The 16,910-nt window shown below is 45.4% G+C and overlaps 1 protein-coding gene across 12 annotated transcripts; it reads left to right on the top strand.

The window, feature by feature from the left end:
• Window positions 1-339: 339 nt before the first annotated feature.
• On the top strand, window positions 340-16,740 carry chd2 (chromodomain helicase DNA binding protein 2). 12 transcript variants are annotated; one of them, XM_049723220.2, is made up of 38 exons: window positions 353-1,471; window positions 3,443-3,674; window positions 3,839-3,925; window positions 4,219-4,280; window positions 4,541-4,642; window positions 5,197-5,370; window positions 5,526-5,665; window positions 5,757-5,982; window positions 6,062-6,162; window positions 6,222-6,263; window positions 6,342-6,517; window positions 6,586-6,710; window positions 6,787-7,003; window positions 7,076-7,165; window positions 7,296-7,486; window positions 7,559-7,747; window positions 7,838-8,000; window positions 8,081-8,233; window positions 8,802-8,873; window positions 9,014-9,163; window positions 10,481-10,629; window positions 10,703-10,799; window positions 10,885-10,977; window positions 11,419-11,589; window positions 11,709-11,878; window positions 11,963-12,004; window positions 12,084-12,223; window positions 12,283-12,421; window positions 12,493-12,643; window positions 12,754-12,876; window positions 12,971-13,090; window positions 13,328-13,465; window positions 13,582-13,698; window positions 13,772-13,950; window positions 14,065-14,164; window positions 14,241-14,421; window positions 14,501-14,738; window positions 14,802-16,740. In XM_049723220.2, the coding sequence occupies exons 1-38, from the start codon at window positions 1,413-1,415 to the stop codon at window positions 15,079-15,081; spliced, it is 5,379 nt and encodes a 1,792-aa protein (XP_049579177.1). In that variant the 5' UTR covers window positions 353-1,412; the 3' UTR covers window positions 15,082-16,740. The 12 variants fall into 12 exon arrangements, 9 of the variants coding, with proteins under 9 accessions (XP_049579177.1, XP_049579176.1, XP_049579173.1 ...); XM_049723219.2 differs by having other exon boundaries at window positions 4,538-4,642; XM_049723216.2 differs by having other exon boundaries at window positions 4,183-4,280.
• Window positions 16,741-16,910: the final 170 nt, after the last annotated feature.

Below are 16,910 nucleotides of genomic sequence, written 5' to 3'. Positions count from 1 at the left end.
TAGGTTTCAGATGTTTGCAACAGTTATTTTCAAATAACTTAGTAATTATAAACTATGCATTTGTTGTTGAATGGTATCCAGAAAGATTGATTACTCGTATACATTTAAAATATTAGTGTTCTGTATGACTAAAGGATGTGAAGTGTGTTTTCGTGTCATTATTCCTAGTGGTTACTGCAATACGATGTCAAATTAATAAAAGAGTGAAACAGGTTCTGAAATGGTTAAGTAGCATTTTGTGAGAAATGAAATGGCTTCCTACGGCTTTCTAAAATGGCTTCTCTGGCTTCTCTTCTTCCTGTTCATGCAGGAAGTGATGCAATTGCTGCAAAAGGGGAGAAAATATTTCCACTCTTCGTTATTCTTTGTCCACTTAAGTGAGCCGAACACTTTGGGTGGTGCTCGTTTAGTTGTGAACATAATTTTACGTTTTTGTAAACGAAAAGTTATAGATGAAGGGGAGGGACTTAAACATCACCTGAGTGTTGGCTAAATGAAAATAACGTCAATCAAAGGCTTTCAGAGCTAGGAAGGAGCTCTAGATGGCGGATGATCCTTAGGAAGGCTGCTATGGGCTGTCGTCATTCCGTTTTTCTTGCCCCTGTGTCGACTGAGGCGACGTCCTGCTATGTTCTTGTGATGCCTCGGCTCACTCTCTCGACGTTTTGACGGGTTTGACGCCGTTTCGCTGGGCTTTTTGTGGCCGTTTTTGCGCGTCGAAGGAGCCGTCTGGGCTTGCCGTTGTTTTCCATGCAGGGCTCCGGCAGCCATGGCGCGCCTCCATTTTTAGAGTGCTGCTCGCCTCTTGTCTCTCTGACGCTTGGCAGCAGAGCTGGTTCAGAGAGGCCCACGATGTATTTAAAAACCTGATTCTTTTTGTATTTAATAACATATACCTTATTTTTTTGCAGTCTGGTTTGATTTTTGAGATTTTATTATATTTTTTGCAACCGCGGCGAATCGAAACGAAATAGTTAATCTATCGGTACTGCCTTGCTATGAGGTTGCTCTGTTTATACTATTTGCTGAATTAGTCCCATATAACTTTTTTTTTAATGTTGTCATTTTCCCCGTGATGACGCAGTTACAATTAATTGATGCGACTCGGCACTTGGACAAATCGCTTGCATATGTTGGGAAGCACATACCTTTTGGAACTATATATTCCGTCTATATAATGATAATGATAGATAATGCCCAGTCATTTGTATTTAATTCCACTTTCGCCTCTGGCGTCGCACCTCTTGGGATTTAAAGTGCCTGTCGAGGAGCGAAGGCAATCTTGAGGGACTTGTGTGCTACTTTATGCCTCCTGGAACTTTTTTTTTTTTTTACACGAATACCAGGACATCAGATCACCTCTCCCGAAGGATATAGACACACATTTAAAGCATACAGATTTTTCTTCAACGATGAAGAACAGAAATAAAAAGCAAGTGGAAGAAGGATCGACTCAGAGCAATGCTTCCAGGTATGGAACTAATTGTGTTTTGTATAAAATAGACTCTTGGCATCCGCTGAATTTGTTTACCTTGTCAAGCATAGTTGATCACCTGTGTGTGTGTGCATGTGTATATATGTGTATGTTTGTAGTCCAGCATTTGCATATGCGTGCCACTGACGAAGTGCACCACTGTCACCAGTGACCTTGATATTGTTTAATAGCCACACCCCGATCTTTTTATTTTAATTTTTTTTAATAAACACTACACTAGTGAGTTTGGTAGTGCCCTGCAAGATTGGTCCCTGGAGATTAATGCGGTCGAACTCCCCTTTATCCGATTGCATTAATTCTTTTGTTTCAAATAATTTCTTCTCCTTTTCTCATTTACCTTAAAAACAACACGGCTTTATAGTTCTACATTGTGCTGCATTGCACCATTGTATCAATGTTATTTGACCCGTTATTGTTGTTAATGAAACTTTTGTTGCTGTACTAACCTTGCTACACTATGGTGGGTGTGAACAAACTATTGAGCAAGATAATCAAATGCAGCATTTACTTTCAAATGAATTTATCTGACACTTTGAAATCTTGCCAGCCTTTAAATTTGCATTGAATAGAACTTCACTAAGATTGTTGCTCACTTTTGAACCTTTTTACTTATTTCATTGTCTTTAGTGCTTGCCATACTTTTTTCTTTACTGAAATCAGACTAGGATGACTTTTGCATCAGCAGGAATGTATTCTTTCAACGTAGCTTCAGTGAGTGTAGACACTTTTCTTCTTGTGACTTGACATCTTTAATCAAGAACGCGTCAATGTAGCATTATAGCTAATCTACATTGTGATCATGCTTTTTGTGACTTAACATGTCTAATTACATTTAAAATACAGCAGGCCCATTTTTGCTAACACCTTCCCCAGCTTTTTCTCAATAAAGAAACTAAAATTTGCACATTTTGCATCATGATCATAAGGTAAATTGAGCTGTTGGTTTGTGTTTTCTGCCTCCTTGACTATAATATTTGCAGCCAAATTTAAATCTATCAGAATGCCTATTGTGTGCTGAAAACTATTAAAACACACACATCTTACTGTATATATTTGAGAACACTGTCTCACTCTCAGTTGTGAGTATTGTGCACTCTTGGCAGCCATTTTAGTTTGGTTAAATATTACATTTCAGCTTGTTCCTGCTTGGTGTCATACTGCCTCTCTCAACACGTAACCATTGTGGGAGCGCAGCAGGGAAACAGCCACGAAATGCGTAGACCTGAACCTCTCGAAATGAGTAACTAACATTTAGTTAAATATTGTTTAAAATGTGCAAATGCCCTTTGCTCCCCCCGCTGGGTTTGCTTGCTGCGTGTGTGGCTCGGTAACCGGAAGTGTTCATTCCTACAGACTGAGCGGAGAAATCGCGATTACCCGAATGGTCACATAGCAACGTATCAACCAATAAGAACGTGAGATTTCATCAGTCGTTCGCCTTCATTTTGAAAAGGGGAAGTAGCTTTCTTCTTCCGGGTTAGGTCATCGCGAGACGTCGTGTAGTAGTTATAGCTTGCCTATACACAGTCATAACCGTCACCTTTTTTAAATTCTCTGATGAACCATTTGAATAATGATTGTAATGCTCAAAATAAGCATGTTAAATATTGACGCTTCAATTGTAGAGCTTTAAATTTATTGTTGAATGATGCCCTCATGTGTTCCAGTGTGGAACGGCAGCAGACAGCTGTGACGTAATTGTATTGAATTTCCAAATGCAAAACACCTTTCGCCTTTTAGAAAGTTAATTCTTCTGGTACCAACTTAAGAAAATTATCTATTTTAAGAAAAAATAAATATTAACTTCCACAGTTATTATATATATTAGTTATTGTGTATAATTAGTTATTATTATAGTTCTTCATCAACAGATGAACAGTGTTTTGCTTAAAAAACACAGGTGTGTGAACATGCAGTTTGAAATGAGCCACGTTCTTGTCCCCGCAGCAATTCAGCCTCGGAAGAATCCAATCGCTCCGCATCTGAGTCGGGAAGTCAGTCCGAGAGCGAGCACGGCAGCGAGAGGCGACGGCCCCGCCAGTCGGAGTCCAACAGCTCCTCGGGGTCGGAGAGTCGCTCGGGGAGCGGGAGCGAGTCTGCGGAGTCCAAAAGGCAAGCAAGCAGCGATCGCAAAGACAAGCCAATGAAGAAGAAGGAACGTCTAGCTGATGTCAAGAAGGTAGAGTAGCACCTCCAACTCAGTGCTTATTTTGTTTCTGATATCTGATATTTATTTTCTATTACGTGAGGAAATAAAGACTTTGCTTGAATTTTGATAACTTTGAAAATTCTAAACTTTCGGGGCATTGTCGTTAATAGTCGTCATTCTGATCTTATTTTCAGATGTGGGAGGAGCATCCGGACGTGTACGGCGTCAGAAGGTCAAATCGCAGTAGACAAGAACCATCTCGCCTGAACATTGGCGCTGGGGTAAACGCAAGAAAGCATACACATACTGTAGGTGGTCCTCTCTTTACGGAAGCAAACACAAATTTGTGTGTAAACGCAATAATTAAGTCATACTGCGTTTATGAGGAACACTTGTATAAAACAAAGCAAACGATGAGTCCGACAGGGCTTGACAAGTTATTCTAAAGTTACAAGCAGTTCATTGTGTGTCCCCTTGTAAACCAATGACCCCCTGTTGGAGTTTTTTCATTTTTTTTTTTCATTTTTTTTTTTTTTAGATTGGATGCTTTGAACCTGTGTACCTATTTTTGCAGGGTAGCAGTGACTCAGAAAATGAAAGTCCAAAAAGGAAAAGCGCTCGTGTAAAAAAAAAGGAGTGAGTATTTGTCTCGTGCAGGTCTCGCATGTATTTGCATCCCTCACACCATTTCATGACACTCGTAATGGCACTGATGCATTTGATTTGGTACTCATTTCCTCTCATCTGAACGTGGGTATCTGTTAGATTCCAGTCAGCCAGGTGACGTGTTATTGCCACGTTCACTTGAACCACACCTAAAATGACTAACTCGAAATCCGTCACAGCGGTAATGTGGGTGGTGGGTGAACTTGTGGCATCTCTTTGTCGTAAAGTAGCTGGGAGGATGAGGATGAGGATGACGAGGAGGAAGCCTCCGGCAGTACAGACAGTGAGCAGGAAGAGAAAAAAGTTAGATCCAGACGACTTCCTGCTAGAAGGTAAGAGCTTAGCGAGGCCTGGCCGGCCTTACCTGGCCATCAGACAGCTACCCGCTGATCATCTTCATTCCATGTCCTTTTGTCTGTTGTTCGCTTGACTTAAAGCAAGGGTGGGAACACCTCATCTGCTCTGCCAGGCAAAATAAACACATGAAAAACCGTAGAGGCAAAAGTGGATAATTAATAAATGATTGATAATCATTTGCTGTGAAAGTACAGAGCGGAAATCTTGGCAGGGGCAAAAGTGACGAGATTAGAAGTAGACGCAAAGAAAATAAAGAAAAGAAAATCCATTACTATTTGGAGAATTTTGAACGGACTAATGGCGTTTCCATTCATTTCAATTGGGAACTTTGAGATACTCTTGATTTGTGTCATGAAGCAAATTAAGTTAGCGCAGAATTTATTTCCAAAATGGAAATCCAACCCTGAATGCTGAGGAAAAAAGTTTCCCCACTCCTGCTTTAAAGAAAACATTTGGAATTGTGTTGCTCTCTAAAGAGGATCAACCCCTCTCCTCTTCCCTTTTCTGGGCTTCGTTTGCTCTTTTACAGACCGCAGACAAAATCATCATACAAAAAATTGTCTCTAAAAGCAAGAAAACTCAGGAAAGAGGAATCCTCGCCCGAGGATGAGGATGACGACGAAGACGATGATGACGAGGATGATGACGATGACGACACTCCAAAGAGACAAATTCGTCGGAGAGGGGCAACTAAGGTCAAAAGGTATTTTATTTTTCTTATTTTGTTTTTGCTGAGGCTGCTGGGAACATTGTCGTGGCCATCATCCAACATTTTCGATCAGTGCGCCTTTAACAGTGCCTGAATGAACAATGCGTGACCGCACCATATATCACACGTCTGCTGTTTCCTCACCGCAGCTACAAAGAAGACCAACATGACTTTGAAACGGACTCTGACGATCTGATAGAGATGACGGGTGACGCGTGCGAGGAGCAGCAGGACGACGACAGCGAGACCATCGAGAAAGTCATGGACACCAGGATTGGCAAGAAAGGAGGTGATTACAAATATTGCGTGCGTCGTGAACCGAGTGGAAATGTGTGACGGCTCTAAATTTACATTTATTTAAACCCCATTTGGGTTCTTAGCCACGGGCGCTCCCACGACCATGTATGCCGTCCAGGACAACGGGGACCCGTGTGAAGGTTTTGACCCTGAAAAGGACGTAGGCGAAACGCACTATCTGGTCAAGTGGAAGGGCTGGTCTTACATCCACAACACGTGGGAGAGCTTGGACTCGCTCACGCAGCAGAAGGTCAAGGGCTTGAAGAAGCTGGACAACTTCAAAAAGAAAAATGACGAGCTCAACGCATGGTGACAAACCATTTTGGTTGGCTTCGATACAAAAAGCACCTTTTGTCTTTTTAGAAACTAACAAATTCAAATATTTTAGGTTGAAGAGGGCATCTCCCGAGGATGTGGAGTTCCACAACTGCCAGATGGAGCTCATTGCCGACTTGAACAAGCAGTTCCAGTTTGTGGAGCGCATCATCGGTAAGAGCCGCTGCACATTTGCGTACATGCTGTTATTCATTCCGTTTTGTCATCACCAGCCACCAAAACAGGAAAGACACACGGCTCCTCCGACTTCCCTTGTAAGCAAAAAAAAAAAAAGTAAAAATTATCGAAGCGTTCTCAAGTCCGCACTGGCTTAAACACACTTGGTCCTCCAGCTCACAGTCACAAGATATTGTCCAGCGAACCCGAGTACCTATGCAAGTGGATGGGCCTGCCCTACTCCGAGTGCAGCTGGGAAGACGGGGCGCTGATCATGAAGAAGTTCCAGCGCTGCATTGACAGCTTCTTGAACCGGAACTCCAGCAAAACCGTCCCTTCCAAAGACTGCAAGGTATTCCCCCCCGCCCAATCGTGTTTTGCGTTTGAAATGAAGTGCCTCATATGTCGCTTCCTTCTCAGGTGTTGAAACAAAGGCCCAGATTTGTCGCTCTGAAAAAACAGCCGTCATACATCGGAGACGAGAACCTGCAACTTAGAGACTATCAGCTGGCCGGACTCAACTGGCTCGCTCACTCTTGGTGCAGGTACCGAAATTCAAATCAAGCATGTGTGTCGATGTTAAAGGGACAGTGTGATAAATCATCTCCTCGTCATGTTCAGGTGCAACAGCGTGATTCTGGCAGACGAGATGGGTTTGGGAAAGACCATCCAGACCATCTCTTTCCTGTCCTACCTATTCCACCAGCACCAGCTGTACGGGCCCTTCTTGGTGGTGGTCCCCTTGTCCACGCTCACCTCCTGGCAGAGGGAGTTTGACACCTGGGCCCCCGACATGAACGTGGTGGTCTACCTCGGGGATGTCATGAGCAGAAAAACCGTAGGTGGTCTTTTCTACCACCAGTTCGTCAATGATCATAAAAATAAAAATATTTTTTTCTTCTTTGAATAGATCCGCGACTACGAGTGGGTTAACCACCAAACCAAAAGAATCCGTTTCAATGCACTATTAACCACCTACGAAATTCTCCTCAAAGATAAGGTGTGGGTGCTTCTTTCCACAGTTTTTTTTTTTTTTTTTTTAATTCACTTTGACTAAAACAGCACTGGCTAGCAAAAAAAATAAATAAATTCATTGAATTTGTTTTTTTTTTTGTTTTTTGTTTTTTCAGGGAGTCCTCGGAAACATCAACTGGGCCTTCCTGGGTGTTGATGAGGCTCACCGGCTGAAGAACGACGACTCCCTCTTGTACAAATCCTTGATGGAGTTCAGGTCAAACCATAGGCTGCTCATTACCGGCACCCCACTGCAGAACTCGCTCAAAGAGCTCTGGTCGCTGCTGCACTTCCTCATGCCGGACAAGTAAGTTCCACATCAAACCACCAAAAATGGTGGGCGCACAATAGATTTTTTTTTTTTCTTTCTGATTCTCAGGTTTGACTCGTGGGAAGATTTTGAGGACGACCACGGCAAAGGGAGAGAGAACGGTTACCAGAGTCTTCACAAAGTCCTCGAGCCCTTCCTGCTCCGACGTGTCAAAAAGGACGTGGAGAAATCGCTTCCCGCCAAAGTGGAGCAGATTCTCCGCGTTGACATGAGTGCGCAGCAGAAACAATTTTACAAGTAGGAAAAATGTTCATTAAACTCTGAACTGTAGCAATTTGAAACCCCCTGCGGAAATGCTAAGAATTCAATACTTCTTTGAATTTGCAGGTGGATTTTAACGCGGAATTACAAAGCTCTTTCCAAAGGCACCCGAGGCAGCTCCTCGGGCTTCCTGAACATTGTTATGGAGCTGAAAAAGTGCTGCAACCACGGCTTCCTCATCAAGCAGCCTGAGGAGGGCGAGCCCGAGTCACAACAGGAACAACTGCAGGTGAATTTGCTGAGAGGCCCTTTTTTTTTTTAACTCGGGGCAATGCAGATCAACTTGAGCTGTGTTTGTGTGTGTGTCAGGCTCTGGTGCGGGGCAGCGGCAAGCTAGTGCTGCTGGACAAACTGCTCACTCGGCTGAGGGAGCGAGGCAACAGAGTGCTGATTTTCTCGCAGATGGTTCGAATGTTGGACATCCTGGCTGAATACCTTGCCAAGAAACGCTACCCGTTTCAGGTCGGAGGCACCTTCTTGTCCCTACTTTCGGCGTACTGAGAAACGTGGCAGCAGCGAAATCAAATCTGTTATGTATTCCGTATTGTTGTTGTTTTTTGCCCTTTGATTTGTGTTTCATCATGACACTCTGATGCAAATCATTTTTCCAATTGACATGAATTGAAATACCATCAATCCGTTCAAGCCCTTTTCAAGACACCACCATTTTTTTTTGTAATGTTTGATGAAGAACAAGGGAGTCAAATCATTGCTTGCGACAGAAACAAAACTAGACAAAGCAACCAATTGTTTGTCCTCATCCAAAACTCGCAAGTGCTTTTAAAAACACTTGATCATGATGTGTGTTCATGCTAGCCAACCTGTTCGTGTTGACACAGATCAAATATCAGCGCTGTAGCACACATACTTGGCCAGTTCACGTGGTTATTTATATCAGCGCATCCAGGCTCCGGTAGCGCGCGCAGCGCACGCGCTTGGCTCCGTCCTTACTAGTTGTCGCTATTTGTTTTGATAGACTGTAGTTCAGCATCGACTGAACTATGGTGTTATTTGTCTCTTCTCTTTTTAGCGTTTGGACGGCTCCATCAAGGGAGAAATTCGAAAGCAAGCGCTGGACCACTTTAATGCCGAAGGCTCAGAGGTAAGGTCAAGATTTGAGCGCTGTAATCAACGGGTGCTGTTCATAGTTTCAAAATTGATTACATTAAATGTTGCTTGATGCCTGATTAATTTGGATTTTTTTTTAGCTAGTTCTGTTTTTGCCATCATCTTGTCTTCTAGGATTTCTGCTTTCTCTTGTCCACGAGAGCCGGAGGCTTGGGAATAAACTTGGCCTCTGCCGACACCGTCGTTATCTTCGACTCGGACTGGAACCCGCAGAATGACCTGCAGGCGCAAGCCAGGGCTCATAGGATCGGCCAAAAGAAGCAGGTATGCTACGGGTGGAAATTGATAGCAACTCCAATCGCAGAGCATCACGTTTGCATAGTAGCAATGATAGGAAATGCCGTGATTTCTTAAGGAACCCAAGGGTAGCAAATACAATGAAAACAGTAAGGACCACAAAATTGAAAATACATGCATTTTTCCAAAAAGTGCACGACAGTAACACAGCAGCAACAAGGCAGTACAACGACAGTAAAACTGCAGTAACACATCTGGTTAAAAAAAATAACCAGCCTACCAGAAAAGTCATTGATCGCTTAAATGTCTTTTTCCAAAAAGTGCCTGTAACACGGCAACAACACGGCAATAACACAGCAGCAATACGACAGTATAACGGCAGTAACACCGCTGGTTAAAAAAATAACCAGCCTACCAGAAAATTGATCGCTATCTTCATCTTCCTCCTGTGCACTAAAACCACTGAAGTCGACTTCTTCAGTGTCGGACTTGAACAGGCTCAGGATGACTTAGTCAGACACTTTCACACCGTCTCTCTCTTTTTCGTTGTCGCTCTCACTGTCACTTTCGTCTCGAGGCGAAGTTGTGCTCGTGCCGTTCTCTTCATCACGCAGCAGTCCAGCCTTTCAAAACCTGCATCAAATGCATTTCTTCGTGTGTTTTCCATGATGAGGTTGTGTGCATGATGCGCGAAATGTTCAAAACACAAACTAGCACGTCTTCTTCGGCGCATTATCTCTTCTTCGTCTCTCGCTCTTGCTTCCTGCTAGAGCGCCCCCTGGAGGCCGTAAAAATCCATAAATACGCCGCGCCGCCATTTAAGCCTCAGGGTTCAAAGTAACCTTCTGAATAAAATGCATTAAAAGTTCACATTCATTACAACTTGTTTTTGGTGAGCAAAATGTCAGAAGAATTGAATTTAAATGCTGATTGGGTTTTAATACAATGCACATGGTCCACTGCTTTGTGTAATCTCTGAGTCACATGGCAGAGTAAGAGAAAGGGTTTAGAGCCCTTTGACGCAGGTCACCTAGCGTGCATTCCTACTAAAGCTCATAATAGTCACAAGCAACACAGCCAGAATAAGCAGCAGTCATAGTAGTGTTTCAAAATAGTATTTTTGTTGTTTTTTTCTTCAAGATACCGCACAACATTGGTCCACAGCCTTTTTACGAGTGTATGTATAAAAGTGATCAAGTCATCACAAAAATCCCGAAAAAAAATCTTATATAAGCCGCACCTGACTATAAGCCGCAGGGTTCAAAGTTTTGGAAAAAAGTCGCGGCTTATAGTCAGGAAATTACGTTACATTTGCAGTTATTCCCGCTTTGGTCCCGATCGTAGGTGAATATATATCGATTGGTCACCAAGGGAACAGTTGAGGAAGACATCATCGAGAGGGCAAAGAAGAAGATGGTTTTGGATCATCTGGTCATCCAGCGAATGGACACCACTGGCCGAACCGTACTGGACAGCAACTCGGGCAACACCAAGTAAGACCTCTTGGGAGTTGCGTCGATGCGTTTGTCAGGAATGATTACACGTGCCCTGTCTTTTGTCCTTCAGTTCGAACCCATTTAACAAGGAAGAGCTGACCGCCATCCTCAAGTTTGGTGCAGAAGAGCTATTTAAAGAGGCCGAAGGAGAAGAGTCTGAACCTCAGGTACTTAGATATTCATTGTCGGTATGCTGAGAGCGCACGTGTCGTCGTTTTAGAAACCAAAGCGGTGCGTTGTCTGTTCTTGCAGGAAATGGACATCGATGAGATCCTCAGGTTGGCAGAAACTCGAGAAAGTGACCAGGGCCAAAGTGCCACCGATGAACTCCTGTCTCAGTTTAAGGTGCCTACAAATAGATGCTGTGGTTTGTTTGCGCATTGAAATAAATGGAAACGCAATTTGTAGTTTCGTTATCTTGCACAATCTAAAAGAAGTGGTGACTCTGCATGCAGTCTAGTACCATTTACCTTCACCATGGATACCACTATCCCAAAATTGCATTATGGGAGTAGGTGGCCATTTTGGGCTTGCGGTATCCATGGTGAATATAAACAAGCCTGTGTAGTCACGTGCAGTTGTGTCGCCATGTTAAAATGCAAAAAGGGGATCTGCAACATTTTGACTGTGGCCAAGTCAGTGCGTAGCATCCAACAAGGAGAAAGGTGTTTTATTTTCTTTGTTTATTCATGTCATACGAGAAAAGTGTTTTTCTGCGACCATGTTCATGAACCAAAACAAATGTGCCAACTGAATTTTTTTTTCTTCTTAATTGTACACCTGCAGGTGGCCAATTTTTCCACCATGGAGGAAAGCGCACCCAACCTGGAGGAGAAGCCTTCTCGGGACTGGGATGACATCATCCCAGGGGAGCAGCGGCGCAAAGTGGAGGAGGAGGAAAAGCAGCGGGAAATGGATCTCTTCATGCTGCCCAGAAGCAGGAGCTCCAACAAGCGGGTAAGCGGCTCACAATGACTCTTTTGATCCATTTAAAAGAGACTTAAAAAAAACTGAAACAGTTGCATGAGTTTGAATCAAAAATTCTAACTGAGTCGAGTCCCTTTTTCTGGCGTCAGGCTCAGGCCAACGACAGCGACAGCGACGTGGGCTCCAAGCTCAAGCAACAGTCGTCGGGCTCCGACAGCGAGACCGACGACAGCGATGAAGATAAGAAGCCCAAGAAGCGAGGTCGCCCCCGAGCCCGCAAAAACAACGTGGAGGGTTTCAATGATGCCGAGATACGCAGGTCAGGTATTCAGTACCGTTTTGCTCCCATTGCTGTGGAAGCGCCCGAGACTCAATTGACTCTCCGTGTGCTTCGTCAACATAGGTTTATTAAGGCTTACAAGAAGTTTGGAGCTCCGCTTGAAAGGTAAGTGCACAGCCGTAACAAATGAATGGCACAAATTAAAGTCAGGAGTTTTTTTTTTTTTTTTTGCGTGTGTCTCCAGGTTGGAAGCCATCGCACGTGACTCTGAGCTTGTGGACAAGTCCATCGCAGACCTGAAGCGTCTGGGCGAGCTCATTCATGGCAGCTGCGTGGCGGCCGTGCAAGAGCACGAGGAGAACCTGAAAGAGAACCCGGTCGAAGGTAAGCGATTGTCGGAAACGCCGCTTTTGGCCTCGGAGCTGAAAATGCGCTCACTGCAGCCAAAGGTCCCGGCAAACGGCGAGGAATCAACATCAAGATCTCCGGGGTGCAGGTCAACGCCAAGTCCATCATCCAGCACGAGGAGGAGTTCGAGCCCTTGCACAAGGCCGTGCCGCCCGATCCGGCCCAGAGGAATACGTAAGTCAGCCGCCAACCCGTTCGACCGGAACCGGCGTGACTACAATGGACTTTGCTCACCTTGCCCGCAGGTTCAAGCTCACGTGCAGAGTCAAGGTCGCCCACTTCGACGTGAACTGGAACGTGGAGGACGACGTGCAGCTCTTGCTCGGAATTTATGAGCACGGATTCAGCAACTGGGATCTGATCAAGACCGATCCTGACCTCAAGCTGGCTGAAAAGGTGAGTGCACATTTCAATCAAAATAAATGTATGCAACCGATTCTTGTGACCCTCCCTGCAGTCATACCAAAATTCCAATTATTGCCTGCGTGTGCCTTTTATCCGCACAGATCCTGCCGGACGATCCGGGCAAGAAGCCTCAGGCCAAGCAGCTGCAGGCCAGAGCCGAGTATCTCCTCAAGCTGCTCAAAAAGGAACAAGATAGCGCAGACGCGTCCAAAACTGGCGACGAGGTCAAACCCGTAAACGCCATCTTGTGGTTTTTTTTTTTTTAATTTTTTTTTTTTTACCCATGCCGCTCATACGGCCTTGTTTGTCGGCCAACAGGTCAAAGTGAGGAAGAGGAAGCCTCGGGTAAAGAAGGAGAAGCTCATCAAGGACGAGCAGGGCAACAGCATCTCGTCGCCGCGCTTGTCTGACAATCCGTCCGAAGAAGGCGAGCTCAGGGTCGGTGAAGGCCGAGATGGGCCCAAACACTGTCAGACTCTGTTAGCTTGCGCGCGGGGGCAAGAGCAGGAATTGACCAATGTCGATAAACACAGCCGTGGAAAGTCTGACAAATTTTCATGATGAAAATCTGGTCAGATTTCTTTCTCCCTAGCCAAAAGCTGGCAATTGAACAGGGGTGTGTTGACTTTTCATACCCGCAGTGAACAGTCGTCTAACAATTGAATGTTTGCGCAGGAGGACGGAGCAGACAAGTCCCCCGCCAAGAAACGACAGAAGAAGAAGGATAACAAGGAGAACAAAGAAAAGCAAGGCACTCCGAAGAAGGAGAAGGAAGGCGACAAGGAGAAGGGGAACAAGGCTCGAAAAGACAAGGTCAGTCGGTCTCCTTTTTTCTACCTCCGATGCATCTTGGAACCCTCCGCTGTATTTATTTTCTTTTACGTAACAAACACTCACTTGGCACTGAACTGCTCGTCCAAACGTTTTAGGCGAAAGGAACCAAAGGGAGGAAAAGCCAAGGACCGGTCCACATCACGGCGGGCTCCGATCCCGTTCCCATCGAGGGAAAAGAGGACGACGAACTCGACCAGGAGACTTTCAGTATTGTGAGTAGTCCAACGAGACGGGCAGAGGGATGTCGGGCGCCGGGTCGTAACCACCCCCCTCAAACGTGTCCAGTGCAAGGAGCGCATGAGGCCCGTGAAGAAGGCCCTGAAGCAGTTGGACAAACCGGACGAGGGCTTGCCGGACCAGGACCAGCTCCAGCACACGCGCACCTGCCTGCTGAAGATCGGAGATCGTATCACAGAGTGCCTCAAAGCCTATAACGACCCCGAGCACGTGAAAATATGGCGACGGTGGGGAGCCCCGACTTAACGTGCATTTTCTGTTAGTCTCGCTGTTGTCCAACTCCACTCTGGAGCATTTTTTTAACTGCCACAGATACTAACGTTGTTGCTGGTTTTCCACAGAAATCTCTGGATTTTTGTCTCCAAGTTTACCGAGTTTGGCGCCCGAAAGTTGCACAAACTCTACAAAATGGCCCAGAAGAAACGCTCGCACGAGGAAGAGGCAAGTGGCTCGGGATTGTGCACGCTTCATCCGGCGCGCTCGCTCCTCATCCCTCATCTATTGCTGACACTTCCAGAAGGAGCACAAGAAGAGGGACGAGACCTCCGGGAGAGGAAAACCTTTGCGGCCGGACGCTTCGGCGCCCGCTCGCGACTCGGCGGGCGCGCAGTCGGCTTCGTCTCATTCGGCGCAGTCGGGCCCGCACGGGCACCACCGAGATTACAACATGGGCGCCAAACGCCACTTCCCCAATGACGGTAGGAAGCACTTGCTATTTTGTAATCACCATAACAAACGTGAAGCCAAATTCCGTTCGAACGAACCTGGGCGTCACAGACCGGGGGGACTGGCAGAGGGAGCGCAAGTACAATCACCCGAGCAACCAGTCGTGGTCGGGTGAGCGCCATTACCCGTACGACGGCCACCGCTACAAGGAGCACTACGGTGAGCGGCACGCCCACGGCGACTCATACCGCAGCTCGGGCGGCTACCGCAACAACTCGCCACGCAAGAGGCCCTACGACCAGTACGGCAACGACCGGGACCACCGGCCGCACCGGCCCTACTACGACAGGTAAATGCAAACGATGCAGAAAATGTTGCATGTGGACCTAAACTGCGGCCATTTTGTCTTCAGGCACCAGGACTCCAAAAGAAGGCGTCCGGACGACTTCCGCTCCAACTACCACCACCAGGGGCGCGACGGCCCCTCTCAGGACTTCCGCCGCATGCCGGATCATCGGCCCGGCCTCCCGCCGGCCCAAGACCACTACAGCAGACCTTTCCACACGGACAAACCCCTGCTCCTGGACCCACGCTCCCCCCAGGCCCAGAAGTCCCCCCACGACCCTCGCCTGTCCCCGGCGGACCCCAACGCCCCCCCGTCCGAGCCCGCCTGGAACAACAGGAAGACTTAAAACTTTGGACTGGACTAGTCATAAGCTTGATGGACGTAGATGCCGTTGCGCTCACATACACACAGACAGATAGACGACAACCATCTTCATTGAAGTGACTGGACACGGTGGAATGGATGTTTAGTCCTATGGACTACTTGCCTCGTGTGGGTTCAGGACGCAATGAACTGTTGACTGACCTTAAAGTGCCTGATTTGTTTTTTTTTTGTTTTTTTAAGCCTGACCAGGAGGAGTTTTGTTTATTTCTGCCTTTAGCTTTAAATGTCTTTAGACAACGTGAGTACAAAAGAATGTGTCATCACCCCCCCCCCCCCCCCCCCCCCAATTGTGTGACGTGGTGGTGGCGAGGCTCTCCGCACTTCAACTGCCCCCCCCACCCTCACGGCACACCACCAAAATGTTGCAAAAAGTATAAAATCATGTTGACCTTGGTTCAATTTCCTCACAGGTGTTCTAATTTGAACACAAAGCCATTCTGGTCCTTTTAGTTTCCCTGCTGCCATTTAGGGGACGAACATTGAATTGTTCTGCTTGTCAGTCATCATGCAAAGATGGATAACCTCGATACGTTATTTGTAGTAACTAATCAATTGCGTTTGCAAGTGGTGAATTTCACACAGTGGTTGGAAAATGAATTTAAAAACTACCCCAATCAAATCAAAATGAAAGAAGCAGTGTTACTTGTATCAAAAACACCCTTTGGCTTTTTTCCCCTCACAGTATTAACGAATGGCTGTGCGCCATTTTAAGGACGCTTACTCCCAGTGCCAAATGCGGCCCATTTTGTGTTCCCCGTCTTCTCACACAGATCTCATTTGTGCCTTAAGTAAGGGCTGTATACAGTCATGGTTGGGTGGAGACTTGCTGTTGATTATTGAAATTGGTGTTCACTGTGTTATTCAAATGGGACAAAAAAAAATCAGCATCATGCTTGTCTGGGACTTTGGAGTCCATGTGTTGAAGTTTACAAGGCCACCTTCAGTTAGGCAAATTACAGCCAAAGTCCCCAAAATCCCCATGGAAAGTTTTCAGTCTTAAGAATTCTGAGAATTTTGCAACCCTAATGTTAGCAATCCAGCAAAATGTTTTGAATGAGTGTACGCCGGGAAGTGGCCATACTAAAAATGGCTGCCTTCCTGTGTCTTGGCTTCTTGACTTCTTTTGTGGGTCTAGTCTTGGTAGACGTGCCTACCAAATATCATGTGGCTTCAGGGGCTGAATTTTTGAAATGTTACCAATAATTATGTAAATTTTCACAAGTATAGGAGGTCCCTGAAAACTTAAAGTGATTTTTGCAGAAAAGTAAATCAATCCCCTGCAAATTGGATAAAAGTGATTCTAATATATAAGAAAGATGTAAAATAAAACAAAAAAAAAGTCAATTTTAAGGACATAGTATGGAATGGCTCGATGAAGGGACCATGTGGTATCCAAATGGTAATCCTTATATTTTGTGTGTGGTAGAAATACAATGAAAGTGTTTTGGCTTCCTCTTGCTCGTCTTCCTCCATCACGTCACGCAAGCTCCAGTCCTTGTATGATATCTTCTCAAAGGAAAAGTCTAAATAATTTATATTTGTGACAACAACCACTCTTGATGAAAAAATGTTCTTGTACATATGTTTGGACATATGTAATAAAATCTGTTACACTAAAGTATATCGAGTTTGAGTCCGCTTCTAAACATGCTCGTTACTTTACTTTTAATTGCATGACAACGATTACTCTCATTGATTTGAGCTGAAAAGAAAAGACCCGGTTTAGCCAATCACATAAAAGATGGCACCCATTTGTGATTTGTCTCTGTCCAGCTTTTTAATGACGTGCAA

Source organism: Syngnathus scovelli, chromosome 6, assembly GCF_024217435.2.
Source record: "Syngnathus scovelli strain Florida chromosome 6, RoL_Ssco_1.2, whole genome shotgun sequence".
In the NCBI taxonomy this organism is placed as follows: domain Eukaryota; kingdom Metazoa; phylum Chordata; class Actinopteri; order Syngnathiformes; family Syngnathidae; genus Syngnathus; species Syngnathus scovelli.
Note: the sequence above shows the minus strand (reverse complement) of the source record. Positions and strands in the feature narration are given on the sequence as shown.